The sequence below is a fragment of the Chlamydotis macqueenii genome, chromosome 1 (genome assembly GCF_036417535.1).
Source record: "Chlamydotis macqueenii isolate bChlMac1 chromosome 1, bChlMac1.mat, whole genome shotgun sequence".
Taxonomy (NCBI): domain Eukaryota; kingdom Metazoa; phylum Chordata; class Aves; order Otidiformes; family Otididae; genus Chlamydotis; species Chlamydotis macqueenii.
Window position 1 is genome coordinate 15,440,933 of NC_141556.1, and position 17,575 is coordinate 15,458,507.

Here is a 17,575-nt window from a genome sequence, read left to right on the forward strand (position 1 = left end):
GAACCCAAGCTCACGTAGGGGACATCTTAACAGAGGATTTAATGCCTACTGGCGTCTCTTCAGAGGGATGCAGCCAGAGCCCAGTCTTAATTTGCTTTTCTTCTGGATCTCCACTCCCTGAGGTCCTTCTACTGCTTCCCCAAGCAATGACCCAGAACCAGCATAAAAAGAGATGCGCTGCCTTTCCCATCAAATAAAGCTGTGAACACAGGACAGATCTGCAGGCAGCACTTAGCTATCAGTTATATCCAATGCATGAGCAGCCACCATACCTACAATGTGATGCAAAAGCCAAACTAAAATCCAGCTCACTCCTCTTCTGCTTGTTGGCAAGTTACAGCAAGAAGAAAAACTTATTTTTGATACCAAAGTTACCATATGATCGTGCATATGGACAAAGCAACTGCAATGACGTTAACACAACTGATCACATGTTTACATGATCAGAGCAGAGCTGTAAAATAAAGGGATTCTGTCAATTTATTTTAAATCCTGCACTGAATGCATCATAAAGTGCTTACAACCCAATGAGAAAATCCCAACTTACAAATTCTTCAAGAAAGGAGAAAGCTACCTACCATTCCATCAGGAAGCACAATGTATTCCACAATGGTTTGGTTTTTTCTTTTTTTTTCAATTTTCTTTATACAAGGAAGCCATTACAAAACTGAATGTAGCTATTGCTGGGACTAGGCAAGCGGGCTCTGGCTTTGTTGGTACAAGACCTACAAAGCTTCTGCATTTAATTTTTTCCTCTGCTGGCAATATAGAAAATAAAAACCAACCCAAACTATTAGCTACTGTTTCCTAAATTGCAATGAACCCAATCTGTCAATGACAACAGAACACTTACATCCACTTCCAACATATGTCAGTATATAAAGTTGTTACTGAGCATTTAATGTGGCTGTTATTCTTTATCGCAGTTCTCCATGAAACACCATAAAAAATGATTTTTGACCGTGCAGAGGACACAAAAGATACCATCTTACATTTTTCCAACCTCCAAAACTCCCATTTAAGATCATGACAGCAATTCCTTGTCATATTTTTATTACAGCTGAAAGATAAAGGAAATAATTGCATTTTGACTGCACCTCACAAGATTATATTAGCAAAATGATTCCTTCTTTGCATGACTAATTTTGATTAAATCAGCTTCATTTAAATACCAAATTGTGTTCTTCACCTTCCTTCATTAAGCTATGGTATTCCTGGCTCTTTTAACATTCCATTTTTTATATGGTAAAATGTGCATTTCAATTTACTGTACAGGCTGTTCTTGACGGAAAAAGAAAGAAAAGATCCACAAATAATTTCTGGGAAAGGGTTTAAGTCACATTTGGAAATCAACAAGAACAAAATAATGTTAAAATGTGTATTTCCAAATAATATATAACCTATAAGGAGAACATCCTTGGCGATAGGAAAGTTTGTATTACTTGATTTGCCACAAAAGCCAATAAAGAAAATTGAGCTGTATATAGAGGAGAGGAATATTAACTGTAAAAAATTAATATTTTATTAACTTACTAAATCATGAAAAGACAAAGATTTTCAGTTTACTTTCTTTCTTTGCAAATAACATTATCCTGACTTATTGGTATGTAAAAATATTTTATACAATTCTGGCCGAAGTCAACATGAAACGTGTCATTTGCTCCAGCTGTAAATTATTCCCTCTATAATTGTCTTTTGACAAGTAACTGTCTTTTTTATTCAGCTGCTCAAATCTTCATATGTTTGTGCATCCCCAAATAAAGTCCACGGATTTTAACAGGATTAGTCACCAAATGGGATACACTTGTGTTCCCGGAGTGATCCATCTGGGGATGCAGCCAACAACAACAAAAAAAGTCTTCCTATTTTGATAAGGCTTTTTAATCTCTTTTAAAGCATTCGGTAATTCATGTGCAGTGCAAAGCTGAGCTTCTTTGACTGATATTACCCATTATATCAGGCGAAACCAAGCACAGAGTGAGTCTTCACCATGTTTCCCCTGTGCTGCACACACATCACGTGAAGGCTGTTAAAGGTTTTTACTTTGCTTTCATCTTTGTAAAAACGGGAACTTGAGGCCAGTACAGAGTTATGATTTCTTACAGCCACAGATCAGTGTAACGTATATTCATTTTGAAACTCCATATTTATACAATAGTTTCTCAATTACTTTCTGCTTCAGGGTGGTATTATGATTCTTAATGTTGTTATGCAAAAGATTTTTTAAGTCAAAAGAAATCCGCTGCTATAATGACAGTTACTTCTCATAATAGCATCTCAATGAGTAACATACTAGTTATTTCCTTCTGATATTTTCTTTCCATGGAGGTTAATAATGTGTACCTAGAAAAATCAAATTCATTCTTAGAGTCTTTGTGGCAGTCTATGGTCTTGTAAAGTGCTCCCTGAAGATGCAACCTTAAGTCAGCATGGCTTTCAGGGCGAGTGTACAAGTGCCATGCTGTACAGGGTTCACCTGTGAATCTCTCTGCAAGATCAGGGTCTCAGCCCACAATCACAGAAAGAGTCATGCTGTTCATTCCAAAAGGAGCTGTGGAGATACAAACACTCAGCTCTGTTCAGAGCCAAAACAGCCAGCAGCCAGGGCGGAGAAAGAGTGGTGAGGGAGAGCTGTTTGTTTATTTGAATTGGAAGTGAATAGTTATGCCTGTGCTGCATTTGGAGTCCTGGCACCATAAGGCTGATGAATTAATCCTCCTGCTGTGGGCAGCCTTGGCAAGGCCTTAGCTGGAGTACTACTATGTCCAGTTTTGTGCAGTGCCTTCCACAAAAAAAAAACGTGGCCCATTTGGCAAGAGCCTGGAGGCAAGCTACAGGCACCCCAGGAGGTCTAAGGAACATGACCTAAAAGGAAACAGCCAGGACTGCCCAGTCTGGAGACAAGAAAATAGTAGGAAAACAAGAATACAAAACAAACAAAAAGTAGCTGCCAAAAAAAAAAAAAAAAAAAAAAGAATAAGACAAGTAAGAAGCTAAATCTGTAGGAGTAGACATTAATAAGACAGCCAGAACATCCTTCTGAAGGAGAAGGCCACTGCACGCTAGAGCAGATTGCCATCACCAGGGGTTTTTGAGGACAGCTTAGACAAACTAACTTTGTGCGTGGGGCTGGACGGGCCATGAGCACGCCAGCCTTCGGGCCCCTGGGCGATGAACGCCTCTTGAAGCTGCTTCCAGAGAGGGTTTGATGCCTGTGCTGACACCAGGACCCGCAGGCCCTGTGCCGGCGATTAAATGACACTCAGGCTGCGGTGCTCTACCCCGATACTGGATGTATCCCCACTCCAGCTGGTGTGGCCGTACCAGGCCAGCGGGTCCCCGACCGTGGCAGGGCTGCCCGCTGCCTGCAGGGGCGGCGAGGCCGGGTCCCGCGCTCCGCAGACCCGCGGGCCAGCGCCAGCCCCTTGCCCGGGCCCCCGCCTCGCTCGGGGAAAGGGCAGCGACGAGGGTCGGGGTCGGGGCCGAGGCCGGGCGCCCCGGGGGCCGCGGCGGGGCAGAGCGGCGGCGGCCGAGCGGGGCGGGGAGGCCCCACAGCCGGTTCCCCCTTTGCCCGGCGTGTGATTGGCGGCGGCTCCGGAGCTGCCTACCGCCGGTCATGGAGCCTCCCCTCCGGCCCCGGGCCCGCTCCGCTTCCTGCTGAGGAAAACACCTGTCTGGAGCCGGGGCCGCGGCTGCGGCCGCGCCGCTGCGGTGAGTAGCTCGATTCTGAGGGCCGGCGAGGGTGGCTGGCGGACCCTGCCCAGGCCGGCGCTGCGCCCCGGCCCGGCTCGCAGGTGGCGGCGGGGGCGCAGGGCCGGGGCGGCGCGGCCCGGTTCCCCGTGGTGGCGGAGGGCAGACCCGCCCGCGGCAGGGCGGCCGCAGCCCCCGGCTGCCCCGCCGGGCTGGGCGCGGCGAGGTTTGCCCTCGTGCGGCGGCGACTGGGCTGCCGCTCCCGCGGGCGCTGCGGAGCGGCGCGGCCCCGGCCGCCATCTCGGGGCGGCGGGCGCGGCCTCGGGGCCCGGCCGGGTGAGGGAGGCGGCCCCGGCCCGCTGCTCCCCGCCGCGAAACGCTTCGCCCCGAGCCCCTCTTCCGGCGGGGCGTGTGGGACCGACCGCTGTCAGCACTGCGGTCTCCGGGCAAGGGCTCAGCTCCTGCGCGCTGCCCGGCCCTTTGCCCCTCACGGCCTTGGTCCCGGCTCACCTCCCGGCACAAACACGAGTTACAGGTTTGATGCAAAACCCGCTGAGGAAACTGTTTGTATGTTGGATAAACAGTGCAAAGTGAAGGAGCACGCTAGGCAGTGGTAGCTGTTCCCTCCAGTCTTAAGCTCTATGAGTCGGCTTTCCTACAACATAGCTTTTAAACAGTAAATAACTGTATTTCCTCATCCAACAAATAATAACCTCTTACGGTGTCCAATACGTGTGGACCGTAAAACCTTCCCCCACCACAAATTGTCTGAAATAATAGCTGAGGGCATTCAGGAGTTGGTTGTCGGTGGAGATTAGATCACACCGCTGAAGATCAGGATTTGAAGAACTGGGTGCGAGTCGAGAGGACAGGCTGTATCCAGATGGCCAGTGTGTCCCTGCAGGAGCTGTAGCTGCGATCTACACGTTTTCAAACTCCACAAAGTGTTGGTTTAAAGGTGGATAACCATAACTCGTATAACTCCAGTTAACTAGAACTTTGACAAAATTCTTAGCTAAATTTTTTGAACCAAATAGAAGTTATTGTTTGTTCCAGAAGCACCCCCAAATAGATACCTCGTGTAGAAACCAAAATATGCAAAGGTCTGAGGTGAAGGCAGGGGAGTCCTGAAAATAATAGAGCCGTAACAGCAGTGAGATTCACTGTGCAACCTCCTGGAGGAGATGTTCGTCTGTACCTGCTGATTAGTGCACTTTTTGATGAAGAATGTGACTGTATTTTCCGTGAAGTTTACTTGCTAATGGGAAGCTGCGCTGATTTGATTTCCATGGGAGCTAGTAGTTGCTAGAGCATTTTACAAAAGACATTGGGTTCGTGCGTAACTTGTTAGTGCTGTGTCTTGCCGGCCTAGTTCAGCACTGGATCATGGTAGATATAGGGAAGATAGATTGTACTCCTATCCAGCAAATGCAAAGCGGTCTGCTGCTACAGGACAATGTTAGCGAGCAGATGTAGCATGCTGCTTGGAGAACTTTGGGGTCAAGTCATAGGTGGGTTTTTTCACTTATGTGTTTTCATTTAAGTGTGAATGTAAATAGATTATTATTATTATTATATTTGCATAATGTGTGCACGAAGTGATTGTTACTTTGATAGAAAGTGCCTGTTTTCTCACAGGTTATGTTGTCTGTGAAGGAGCTGACACTAAAGTGAAAAGAATGATTTTTAAAATAAGGTTTTCACATGGTAGATTAAACCAGAAGCAGAAACTAGTGTAGAAAAAGCATAAGAATAACTGGTGAAGAATAAGTAACTGATAAAACTCTAACAAAGCAGTGATATTTGTCAGATATCTTGAATTTTTTGCAGCAGAATATGTGAAGTAGTTCATTATAATACCACATTGCTTTTTTTAAAGCATCTTTCAACCAGCATTCTCAAATCCTTTAACAAGTTTTTTCATTAATTTTATCCTAAACTGTGCTGGCTTCATTCCCTTTCCTTCTCTTCCCTTCCCTACCACTCCTGCAAGTGATGAGTCAGATTAAGGAACTGACCCAGCTGAAAATCAACCAAATTTTTTGTTGTTGTTGTTGTGATCAGTTTGCTGACCTGAGTGAGGAGATAGGAGCACGACTGGAGACAAAGGCGAGCCAGTTTTCTTTTCTTAGTTGCCTTTTACAGGCCTACCTCCTCCTGCTCCATTACACCCCATCACTATTTCTGGACTAGTGGTAGGACAATTCTCCTAATACAGGGAAATATGAGGTTAGAATGAAGTTAAATTAGAATTAATAATAAAAAGAGTGACCTTTTTTGTGTATTGTTGCAGTAGACATATAGAAATGTCAATATTATAAGTAATGCTTAGGCATGACAAAGGTTTTAGGAAGTTATTTTAAATGATTTTCAGTTACAACCATCCAAGTTTTCTTATGCATATGCAGGAGGAAATATGGTTTTGCCATGCCTACACATGGATTAGCAGGAAATAGATACAATTTGGTTTCACCCTAAGAATGGAGACACTTTTGTGTCTATCACTGCAGAGACAGATTAGAGACAGTCATCACTCCAAGATTTGGCTTCTGAAGCTGATGAAAGGGGATCAGAACGGAACTGGAGATGGAGTTGGACATGCGGAATGGGCTGGATTGGACTGGACATGGCAAGTCACAGCCCAAATGAATGTGGAAGAAGAGACAGTCTTGTATGGGCAGTTACACAAGTGTCACACATTTTACATTGTATCTGATGGAGTTTGTGGGGGAATATTTGAACCTTTTGCAATATTGATCTACCAGTCTCTTTAAGTGGATGAAATCATCAAACAATTGTGTTTGTTGAGCAGGGTACAGGGTAGTTGAGCAGGGTACAGGTAGTACAGCAGCAGAGATGCTGCTTTTGATTTTCCCGGTGGTCATGATTAATGAAGTAGTGCTAGAACAGCTTAGCAGGAGATGGAATATTTGTGTTTATATGTGTTTGAAAAATTAATCTTTAGGTGCATATCACTTGGCAGCAAGATGAGGACATTTTAAACCAGAATGCTTTCTTAGGTTGGCAAAACCCAATGAAGCTGTGATGAGTCCAGGTTTACTTAATAGGGCCAGCACAGTGACTTTTAGAATGAGGGATATTTGCAAAAAAAACCATATGTAGCCTGTTGGCATGAAAAAAACTCTCACTGCTAGTTGCTTATGTTTAAATGAAGAAAAACATGCAACTGTATTACACGTTTTAGAAATTATACTTCAAAATGCAAACTCTGAAAAAACATTGCAAAGTCAAGCTCTCCAAAGTCAGGGAATTTCAAAACACAGGTTTTGCAAAACACCTTTTCCCTTCTAGCATTGCTTCTTTTCTTTTCCTACACCTGCAGCTTTTTTTTTCTTTTTTTTTTTGTGTGAAACTCTCTGCTTCCTTCTCCTCTGTCATCTTGGGCACTGCTGTTGAGGTTACAGGTGCTCAAGTTGTCCAGCACCCAAGTGCTTTTTTTAGCCAAGAAGAGGACTGGAGAGGAAGGTGATGTGTAGTGCTGAGATTCCGCAAAGACAGTGGCTGATGAGTGCTGACAGGCTGAGTGTTGGAGATGGCTTGGCCAAGATGGGTAGATCTCATGGCAGCGACAAAATGTTCAGGGTAACTTCAGTTCCTTGAGGAATTTTGAATACTGGCTCTAAAAGGTAGAGGGTGCTGGAACAGAGTGTTTTCCCCAAACTCACTTCCTGAGAAAAATAACCTCTAAAAAGAAATCAATCTTAGCTGCTAAGCAAATGATGCTCTGAGAAAGAAGAGCTGGGTCTATGGTGGAGGATATTTTCTTTTTTAACATTAGCAAAGTGTTAATTTCAGAGGTTGTGATTGGCACATTGGAGGCAAGTAAGAAACTATGAGATTTTTTTGCCAATAAAGAGGAAGCTCCCCCCCCCCCTTTTTAGTAAGAAAGGTGTCTTTCAAGACAGGAGGCATGCATATGTTAAAAAAACAAAGAGTAATCATTTTTGTAGGATATGTACTGCTTATTGCTCTTCAAAATGCTCAGTATTTCACTAGAAAAGTCAGAAGGAAAAAGGAGAAGATCAGAGGTTTTTCTGTCTTGTCTTTCTGATTTGTACATGTTTTCCGAAATCTTTTCCTGTGGGTTTTTTTTTTTTTCTTTCAGTAAAAGAACAGCTCTTCAGGTTGTAGTTTACCACAAGAATTAGGGTTGAAAGTCTGTAGTTTAAATTCTTCCTGAATTTTAAGTCATTATTTCTAGTGGATTTCACTGTGTGTTTTTAATCATAAATGGATGAGTTAAAAATACCGTGAGGAAGATTTCCCAGCAGTTCTATTGTGAGGTTGCCACACAAGATCCTTGGCAGATACCGTCTTCATGTGACGCCTGTATGGAGACAGGCTTAATAATGAATTTAAGTTAGGAGTCCTCAAAGGGCTATCACCATGAAAGTAAAAATAAGGAAACATTGCAGATTTAGCTTTCTCTTATCTAGTATTTTTAACTCTTGTAAAGTAGTTAGGCTCTTCAAAATATATTGTTTTAAAAATATTTTATTTGGATTCATTAGATTTATTGCCCAGATTATTCTTAGCTATTTTTAAAAGGCTTTAAGCATGTCTTCTATGCATGTGTGTTAAAATTAAATTGGTGTACTGTTAGTGTATTTTTGCTGTTGTAACAGGAAAAGCATTCTGACTTTTTTTTTAAAATGAGCAATCATATGTATAATCAACTTGGTTAAAACTTCCTTCCTGGTAAGTGCAGCACTTCCTCTGCATCTGGATATGAAGGCGAGCAAGAAAAGCAGAACAGCTTAAACAAAGAAATTTTTTTTGTATGAATGATCTTCCTTTAAAAAAATAGGAACTTCAGAAATTAAACAAATGAGTCATCTTCAGCAATTCCGCCTTTATTTTATAAGCAGGTAATATTTCCTTGTGCTTTGTCAGTTATAGCATGGTGTGTCTACAGTCGTTGCTTTCCGGAACTTGAAATGAGAATTTTAGTTAGCATGCTATGTTGTTTCAGTTTAACCCTTTATATTTTTATCATCTTGATTTTTTTTCTGCTACAGCATCGTTACATTGGTTTTCGTTTGTCCAGCAGTTAGAGAAAGATTTTATATGTAAAAAGCGTTGTCTGGAAAAGATGTTCGGTATCTTTAACTTAAACTCAATGAGCAGCTTGTGCGAGCATGCCCAATCAGCACTGCCTTCCTCTTCCAAACTCTTGGTGAATAATTTCCACTTTAATATTGTTCAATGGAAATTAACTGTGAGCAACAAATTTTTTGTTTGCTGAAAGCTGATTGGGTAGGCTACTTGTGTTCAAAGTTGTTTTACAGGTGTTTTAGGTGTGATTTGATGTATGGGGTAATAAATTGGCATCAGCTTGGGAGTTTTTTCTTGTGTAACAAACTAGTAGTTCATACTGCAAGTGTTTAATTTTAAAATTAATGGATGTTACCAGTCTGGTGAATCGATTTACTTAAAAGAAGCACATCTAAGGATACTAGGCTTGAGTTTAGATGCACGTTAAATGTCTGTCTTCTGAAGTAGTCTCTGACTTTTGGATCCTAAGGGCTTTTTTTTTGGTGTGAGTTCTTACGCCTCATCACCAAAAAGAGAGGCAGAGGAAAATAGGAATAGGCTCACCTCTGTCCAGTCTGCAAATAAATTGCTTGTTTTGTTACTTTCTGTCATTCCTGGAGCTCAGTGGGATCACATTCTGCTCGTACACAGTAGAGTGTCTTTTGATTTCTTTGAAAATCCACTTCTGTTAACATCAGTAGCATCAAAACAGATGAGGTAGCATCAAACAGAAGCAAGAACAAATCAGTGTGGAGAAAATATATAGTCACACTACTTATCCTCAGTGAAATCTGGGAATGCTGTTTAAAAGCCCTATTTTAATTATGTAATAATTGGAGGGTTGTTGTATATACAAATATTTATTATTTAATTGAATAGGTTATGTCTGAGGTGGTTTATGTAAATCGAGTATTTATGACCAGAAATTAAGGGGAAGGGGAAATAGAGAAAGCATATACTGTGATTTTAATTAAGAAGAGTTAACAAATAAGAGTAAAGAAAAATGTAAATGAGAAAGTAATCAACTATTTATATGTTTTGCTAGATTTCTTCTGGCATGGAGTTGGGGGACTATGAACAGCCCGTTGTTATGAGAGAGGAGAACAAACGAAGGAGAAGAAGAATGAAACCTCATTGCACATCGAGTAATTTGTCGTCAATGGAACTGATATCCATTGAGTTCATTTTACCTACAAGCAATAAACATACTAAAGTACCGGAAATGATGTTACTCGAAATAGCTGGCAACTGTACGGTTGAGCAAATGAAAGCACAGATTTGGATGCGTGCAATAGAGATGAGTCAAACCACAGAGTTCTACCACACATTCACCCCAGATCAATTTATTCTACAGTATCAGAAGAAAGGACAGTGGTATGAAATTTATGATAAACATCAAGTATTACAGACATTGGACTGCATACTGTACTGGAAAGTGTTACAGAAAAAAGTAGGCAAGATCTATGTTGTCCAGAAACAAAAACCATCAGAAGAAGTTCAGGAATTTCAGCGGCAACTTAATGATTTAATTGGTTATGATGTCACCGATGTAAGCAACGTGCATGATGATGAACTAGAATTTACCCGTCGCAGATTAGTCACTCCACGAATGATAGAGGTGGCCTGTAGAGATCCTAAATTGTATGCAATGCACCCATGGACTACGTCTAAGCCACTCCCAGAATATTTATTTAAAAAGATCACTAATAATAACATTTTCATAATCATACATAGAGGAACAACTAGCCAAAAAATTAAAGTGTCAATAGATGATACTCCAGATATGATTCTCCACAGCTTTTTCACAAAAATGGCAAAAAAAAAGTCTCTGATGGACATTCCTGAAGATCATAGTGAACTGGATTTTGTTCTCAGGATTTGTGGCAGAGATGAGTACATTACTGGAGAGACACCAATCAAAGATTTTCACTGGATAAGACAGTGCCTTAAGAATGGGGAAGAAATCCACCTTGTCTTAGACAATCCGCCTGATCCGAATGAGGATGAGGTTCAGAAGGAAGAGTGGCCCTTGGTGGATGACTGTACGGGAGTTACAGGGTATCATGAACAATTGACAATAGATGGAAAAGATCACGAGAGAGTCTTCACTATATCTTTGTGGGATTGTAATAGGAAATTCAGGGTGAAAATAATTGGCATTGATATCCCAGTTTTACCAAGAAATACTGATCTTACAGTGTTTGTGGAAGCTAACATTCAACACGGGCAGCAGCTTCTTTCACAGAGGAGGACTTCATCAAAGCCTTTTACTGAGGAGGTTCTGTGGAATATTTGGTTGGAGTTTGATATCAAAATAAAGGATTTGCCTAAAGGAGCACTTCTGAACCTTCAGATATACTGTGGCAAAGCACAGGCACTGTCCGCAAAGACAAACCTCCAGGCACATGAATCCCCCAACTCTGATTCAAAATGCAAAACTCAACTTCTGTATTATGTAAATATTTTGTTGATAGATCACCGTTTCCTGCTTCGAAGTGGGGAGTATGTGCTCCACATGTGGAAGATTCCAGGCAAGGGGGAAGAACAAGGAAGTATCAATGCAGACAAACTCACATCAGCAACTAACCCGGATAAAGAGAACTCAATGGCTATCTCTATTGTGCTGGACAAATACTGTCACCCAATTGCCTTGCCCAAGCACAGGATAACATCAGACCCCCAGGGGGATAGGACACGAGCTGAAATGCCCAACCAGCTTCGAAAGCAACTTGAAGAAATCATAGCAACTGACCCACTTAATCCACTTTCTCCTGAGGACAAAGAACTGTTGTGGCACTTTAGATATGAAAGCATAAAGCACCCCAAGGCATATCCTAAGCTGCTTAGCTCTGTGAAATGGGGACAACAAGAAATAGTGGCCAAAACATACCAGTTGCTAGCTAAAAAGGAAGCTTGGGATCAAAGTACTTTAGATGTTGGACTCACATTGCAGCTTCTGGACTGTAACTTTTCAGATGAAAATGTCCGAGCAATGGCAGTTCAAAAACTGGAAAGTTTAGAAGATGATGATGTTCTTCATTATCTTTTGCAGCTTGTGCAGGTAAGTTTTATTTGCGTTCTTGAGCTCTGCCTTCCGGGAATATTTGCATTATCCCATCATCATTCCCATTTTAGTAAGTCTAGTTAGTAATCCCTATTTTTGAAGTCTTCAGTGTTTAGTCAAAGCAGTGGTATTAACCAAATTAACCCAAAACACACTTGCTACATTTCGCCTTTTGCCTATGTTGTTATTTTTGTGTTATCACTCCCTCATGTCTTACAATTTGCATCTTGCGTTTACACGAGTATGTTTTTCTGGAAATCGTCAACACTAGCAGCACTATGATGGGAGCAGATCCGAACTGTGCTGTCTCTAATCCCGTTCATATCAGATCTGAATCACACAGCACTGAAGTGTTACTGACTGGCTTGACCAATAGTTTAGGAAAAGTGTAGACAGAAAGAAAATAAAGGCAGATGTTGACATGGGCAAGGCCAGAAAAAAACATCTGGGATTGGGTTTTAGGTCAAGAACAACAGTGTAGCTACCTAGTATGTGGCAATGACTACAGTCTTGTACTGTTATGTGGACCAAATTTATCTAGAAGCTTCCAAAAATTTTTAAAAAGTAAATAAAGGGCTGCTAGGACTCCGTAAGAAGATTAATTCATTCTGAATCACCACTTTATTGATTTGAAGCGCTTTGTGTCTGGATCTTCCAGGTGAAACATTGAGAAGGTTTATATCAGTTATACAAGCAAATTGGTTTGTTTGCTTTTTTGCAACGTGATGCTGGAGCCGGGCAGCCTGTCAGTGGCGAAGTCACATCTGATGGGTGATGAAAAGTGTAACCCTGCGGTTCTTCCTGGTAAACGTGTGCCCTGAAGCAAGGCGATGCTGCAGGCTTCCTACACCTGACAGGGCTCTGGTTCATGTGGAAAGGCTGTCACCCTGCAGAGCAGGAAATACTTTTTTTCAAAGAATCAGAGGACAGAATTGACATTCAAAATCAAAGGGGAAAAAAAGGAACTGCTGCAGCCTGGGAACCTGCAGGATGGGGCTTTTAATTTCTGTGGGTTCAGAGAGAGCCCGCGTTCCCAGGAAAATGAAGTTAGTATTTCAGATTTTGCTGCGCATCAGTAGTGCTTTAAATAAGGCCTTTTTAGTCTTGTCTTTGCTTGTCTGAAGATTCAGCTCCCCAGGCAGAATGTATGCACTTCTGCATTAACCAGAGGAGCTGCTACGGTTACCTCATTGGGCCTCCCACGTAGCTGCTGCTATATATACGCTTGGCTCTTGAGCGTTTGCTGTCTACATGTGGCTCAGCAATTTTATTAGCTTTTTTTTTTATCCAAATTAGGGGTTTGAGATGGTGATTGGTTGGTATCAAAGTGCCTGAGAGAACGGGGGAAATACTGGGTTTTTTCCATTTGTTTTTGAAATTATTTGTTTTCAGGAAGTACGAATCTGGAAAGTTTTACAAATAATAAATCTCTCTAACAGTAAATTAAATTACTGTAGCATGAAATCATAGTAGCTTAACTTCACTGTGTCATTTTTAGTAAGAAATTAAAAGATTGCCATCCCCAAAAAGGAAAAAATACTAGATCCCAACTTTTACCTCTCTGCTGCTTCCTTGTATTTCCTTCCTTGGCTAACAATGGAGCGTAGCCTGTCAGCATCCTGTAGCAGAGCATTGGTACCACAGTGTATTTGAAAATCTACTTTTTTCAGAAAATGGACCTCAGCCATTCCTCTAGGCTGATGGACACATCCGAGATGTCTCTTCTGCAAACGATCATCTCTTTTCACACGCATGTCTCCATGAGAGCTTTATGGCTTGTTTCACTCTGCACAGGATATCCCTGTTTTATTTGCCGGTAGAGTCAGAAAACAAACAAACATTTATTTCCTCCTAGGTTTATCCCAGATAGAAGCAGCCATAAATAAACCTATTGAGCTTCCTATAAAGGTCTGCTGTTCTCAGTGCCATTGATAAAACATGGATGGGATAGTTAAAATCAACAAAATCCATCATAAAACAAACACCAGTGACTGTACTGCTTGTCTATGGCAGTGAGTAAAGCTCTTCTCCCGGTGAACTGACAAGGCAAAGGTATGTGCAGGGACCTGATGAAGTGCCAGCAGATGTTTTTTAATGGCTGGCTTTTATTGTTGCTATTCAAATGTTGATATTTGACTCTGTGGATGAAAAAGAAAAAATAAGGTTGACTCTTAAAAGTAATTATTTCTAAAACATAAGCATAGTAAGGATGTTCATAGTACATCTTTCTAATATTCTTTTATGTTAAAATATATTTGCAACCTTAATATAAGGAGGTTTTGTTTTGAAGCAATGATTGGTTGGTTGGCTGTATTTAATTCTTAAATTGTTTTTCAGGGATATGCAACTGAGAATAGTCAGCAAAATATATACCAGAATGAGGTTTTTAATAGGCTTTTGTGGAACTGTAAGCAAATGCATTTGTATTTATGTAATAATTATTGCTTTTGAGTGCCTCATTGCAGTGAAAATTAATTTCCTACCTCATAATCTCATACATAAAGTAAAAGAATCGGTGTATTTAAAATCAGTTTATGTTTGTGAGTTCTCATTATCTTTCTTAAATAAGATGGTGTTGCTTGGGGTAATAAAACAGTGTTGCAGAGACAGTCAAGACAGTTCTTGCAGAATTATGGTACTGCAGAAGGGCAAGTCTGGTGCTTGGCTTTCTTGTCTGTCTCTTAGCCAGCAGAAGTCTTCATAGCATTTTTATAAATTGATTCATTCTAGAAGGTTGACTGCAGAAGCTCAATTTTTTTTTTCTGTTGAATAAACCCACAGGACAGTTTACATTTCAGAAGTAGTGAAGATAATACAACTGTGTGCCAGAGTTTATAAAACTCTGCGATTTGTTTGATGAATTTAGTAGACCTCTGCTGAGGGCTTGGTTGCTTCTTTGCAAGCTGCAGACCACAGTGATCTTGAAAGAGCCATTATATTCTGTTGAATAACTGTTGCTAGAGGTTTGCATACTTTGCTGCTTCTGAAAGCTGAGCGTAGTACATGCACTGGGCTCTCTGCACATCCCTTTGTTTCCCCTTAATCTCCCTATGTGCCACTTCCTGGCACTGTGTTTCCAGAACCTGAAGCCATTCACCAACCCCCTTCAGTCCACGACAGGAATTTTGTGACTCTATTCCAGTAATTATATGCTGCTTATTTATTTTTTTTTTCTTGCCATGAGATATACATCTTTTTCCCCCATTAATCTTAATACGAACCTCCTATAAACTTGAATCCCTCAAGCAATGGGAAAGAAGCTGCTGGAAAAACTACTTGAAGTGGACAAGTTCCCCAGCACAGCCCAGGATCTGAGAGTGTAATAGTTTTCTGGTAGACCAATTAACTTGGTTATTGGGATGAGGGGGAGAATAAAAGCAAAAGAATTCCAATCCTGACACTTCAAAAAAGTTGTTGCCTTTTTTTTCCCCACTCTTTTTTGGGAGTAGCTTGGAAATATTTGTGGGTTGGAGTGGAGAGGAGCAGCTGTTGGAAGAGAAAAAATACATCTGTGCTCACGAAGTCATTAAAATTAAAAAAAAAGCTCTGGTGAAGTCTTCCTCTTAACTGTACTTCATTAATATAGGATATGTATCAGAGCCATTATTCTATTTTGCTATTCATTTATGTGCTAAAGGCCAGATTAAGTGCTCCAAAAAGCTGCTGCTCTATCCAGCGCTTGCTGGGGAACCCAGCAGTGAGCCCTGGTGCCTAGTTCCAAAGCAGCAGATGTTGTCAAAAAACATTCTTTATTATTGAAAATTTTCATTAAAGAATGATTATAAATACATCATTTCATTTGGCAATAATCTTTTCAAGATTTCTTAATGTCAATCAGACTGCAGACTGTTTTCTGATCTTGCTGATTTTTGCTAAAGCCTGAGAATGATATTGCTTTGTTCACACACCTTCAGGTGTTCAGATCGCTCTCACTGGTTAGTTGTTCCCTGCATTGCTTTATTTGTTGCATTAATAATATACCTGAAAAGAACCTGTTGCAAAGAAAAAGTGCTTCTTGAATCATACACAGAGAAGACTTTTCCTCAAAAGACCTGCTTTGTTAACGCATTTTCCACTCCTGCACCAGTGTATTCTCTAGATGTCATCAGTAACGTGTAAGTGCAGTGGGATTTTAAATATGTTAATAACATGTCTTCTATGTTTGTATTACTCAGGCTGTGAAATTTGAGCCGTATCATGACAGCGCATTAGCCAGATTTCTGCTAAAACGTGGTTTGAGAGTAAGTACTTCAAAATATAGCCAACTTATGCTGAAGTTGCTGGCATTGTTAAAATCCTTTGTCAAGAAATGCATGCTGATTGTAGTATTTTTCTTTACCTCTAGAACAAAAGAATTGGTCACTTCTTGTTTTGGTTCTTAAGAAGCGAGATTGCCCAGTCCATGCATTACCAGCAGAGGTTTGCGGTCATCCTAGAAGCCTATCTTAGGGGCTGTGGGAAGGCAATGCTACAGGATTTCATGAAGCAGGTTCAAGTAATTGAGTTGCTGCATAAAGTCACAATGGAGATAAAATCAGTTTCTGCAGAAAAGTATGATGTCACTTCTCAAGGTATTTACCAACAGGCATTTCTTTGCAATAATATTGTTTTTTCTCTTTGGATGTGAGATTTACTAGGCAGTAAATTGTACTGTTCATTTAGAAAATTAATGGATAAATTACTGTAAAAAGGCATCATTATTACTTCTTTTTAAATGCTGGTGTAAATTAATAGTGATTGAACCAATAATACATTTGTTTTCTCATTCCACCCCAAAAGAGGACTAATATCAATGTTGGAGACACCATGAATGGCATAATATAGATACCCAGTACTTCCCCGTTCTTTGGCTTATCTTCTTGAACTTCATGCCATACAACTGGGAAACAGCTAAGTTCTTGTACATAACCCTTAGCTGAATGCCAGCACTGAAGAAAGAAACAAGCCAGGACACAAATATTAACTGGAAATAAAGAGAAAAAGTGACATTTGCCGAGAAACACAACCTTACCCTAAGCAGTCACTAAAAGACTCTTGGCAAGAAGACTGGGGAGGAGTCCAGTACAGCCTCTACTATGCTACAAAAGTAGCTGGTGGATCATTGGTGAATACACAGAGCACATCTTTGGGGCTTTGTGATGTGCTGGGTAAAAGTCCTGTGAGACACAGATGTGGTGTTGTTATTTCTAGTTCTTGTAAGCACTGCTTTGGAAGCCACAATAAGGTTATGCAATGTCTATTTACCTCTGGGTTTTGCCTGCTTTTATTTTTTTTTCCCCAAGCTCCTTAAAAGCTTGTTTGTCATCATTCCTGTTAGTTGCTTGGTGTTGGGAGTAAGTGCGAGAAGATGTATGACAATATTCAAATTCTAAAACTGTAGAGAGACCAGCTCTTTCTGCATGTTCAGCCTGGTATGTTGCAGGCCAGTAAGTCCTTGGTTTGGAAAGCCTTTCTGCTGTGGTTATGCAGAAGTAGCTGTGGTGGTGTTTAAAAATAAATTTGAAGGAAGTACACATTTATTCTTCAATATATAATGTAGTATCTGTTACGTTACCACGTAGTGTGAGTTAGGGGACTTACTGAAACCCCATATAAACTGTTCTTTTTAAACAGTTTTCTAAAGTGTATCTTAAAATGCTCTGTAATCTAAATATATTTGTTCAGAATCCCATGTTTTGGAAAGAAACCTTACAGCCTTGCAGATGTACATGTCTGTAACAGCAGTGGTTTCCATAATACATTATTGTTGAAGGATACGTGGGCAAA

General features: G+C 40.8%; 1 protein-coding gene across 3 annotated transcripts in view; it reads left to right on the forward strand.

The window, feature by feature from the left end:
• Nucleotides 1-3,121: 3,121 nt before the first annotated feature.
• The window catches only part of PIK3CG (phosphatidylinositol-4,5-bisphosphate 3-kinase catalytic subunit gamma), a 36,612-nt gene continuing 22,158 nt past the window's right edge, over nucleotides 3,122-17,575 (forward strand). For 2 of the 3 annotated variants that reach the window (XM_086746473.1, XM_086746489.1), the window contains exons 1-4: nucleotides 3,122-3,711; nucleotides 9,791-11,806; nucleotides 15,985-16,050; nucleotides 16,155-16,380. In XM_086746473.1, the coding sequence (XP_086602599.1) occupies nucleotides 9,803-11,806; nucleotides 15,985-16,050; nucleotides 16,155-16,380 (2,296 nt within the window). In that variant the 5' untranslated portion in view covers nucleotides 3,122-3,711; nucleotides 9,791-9,802. Of the gene's footprint in view, nucleotides 3,712-8,556; nucleotides 8,580-9,790; nucleotides 11,807-15,984; nucleotides 16,051-16,154; nucleotides 16,381-17,575 lie in introns of those variants that run through there. The other variant, XM_086746482.1, reaches the window with a different exon arrangement.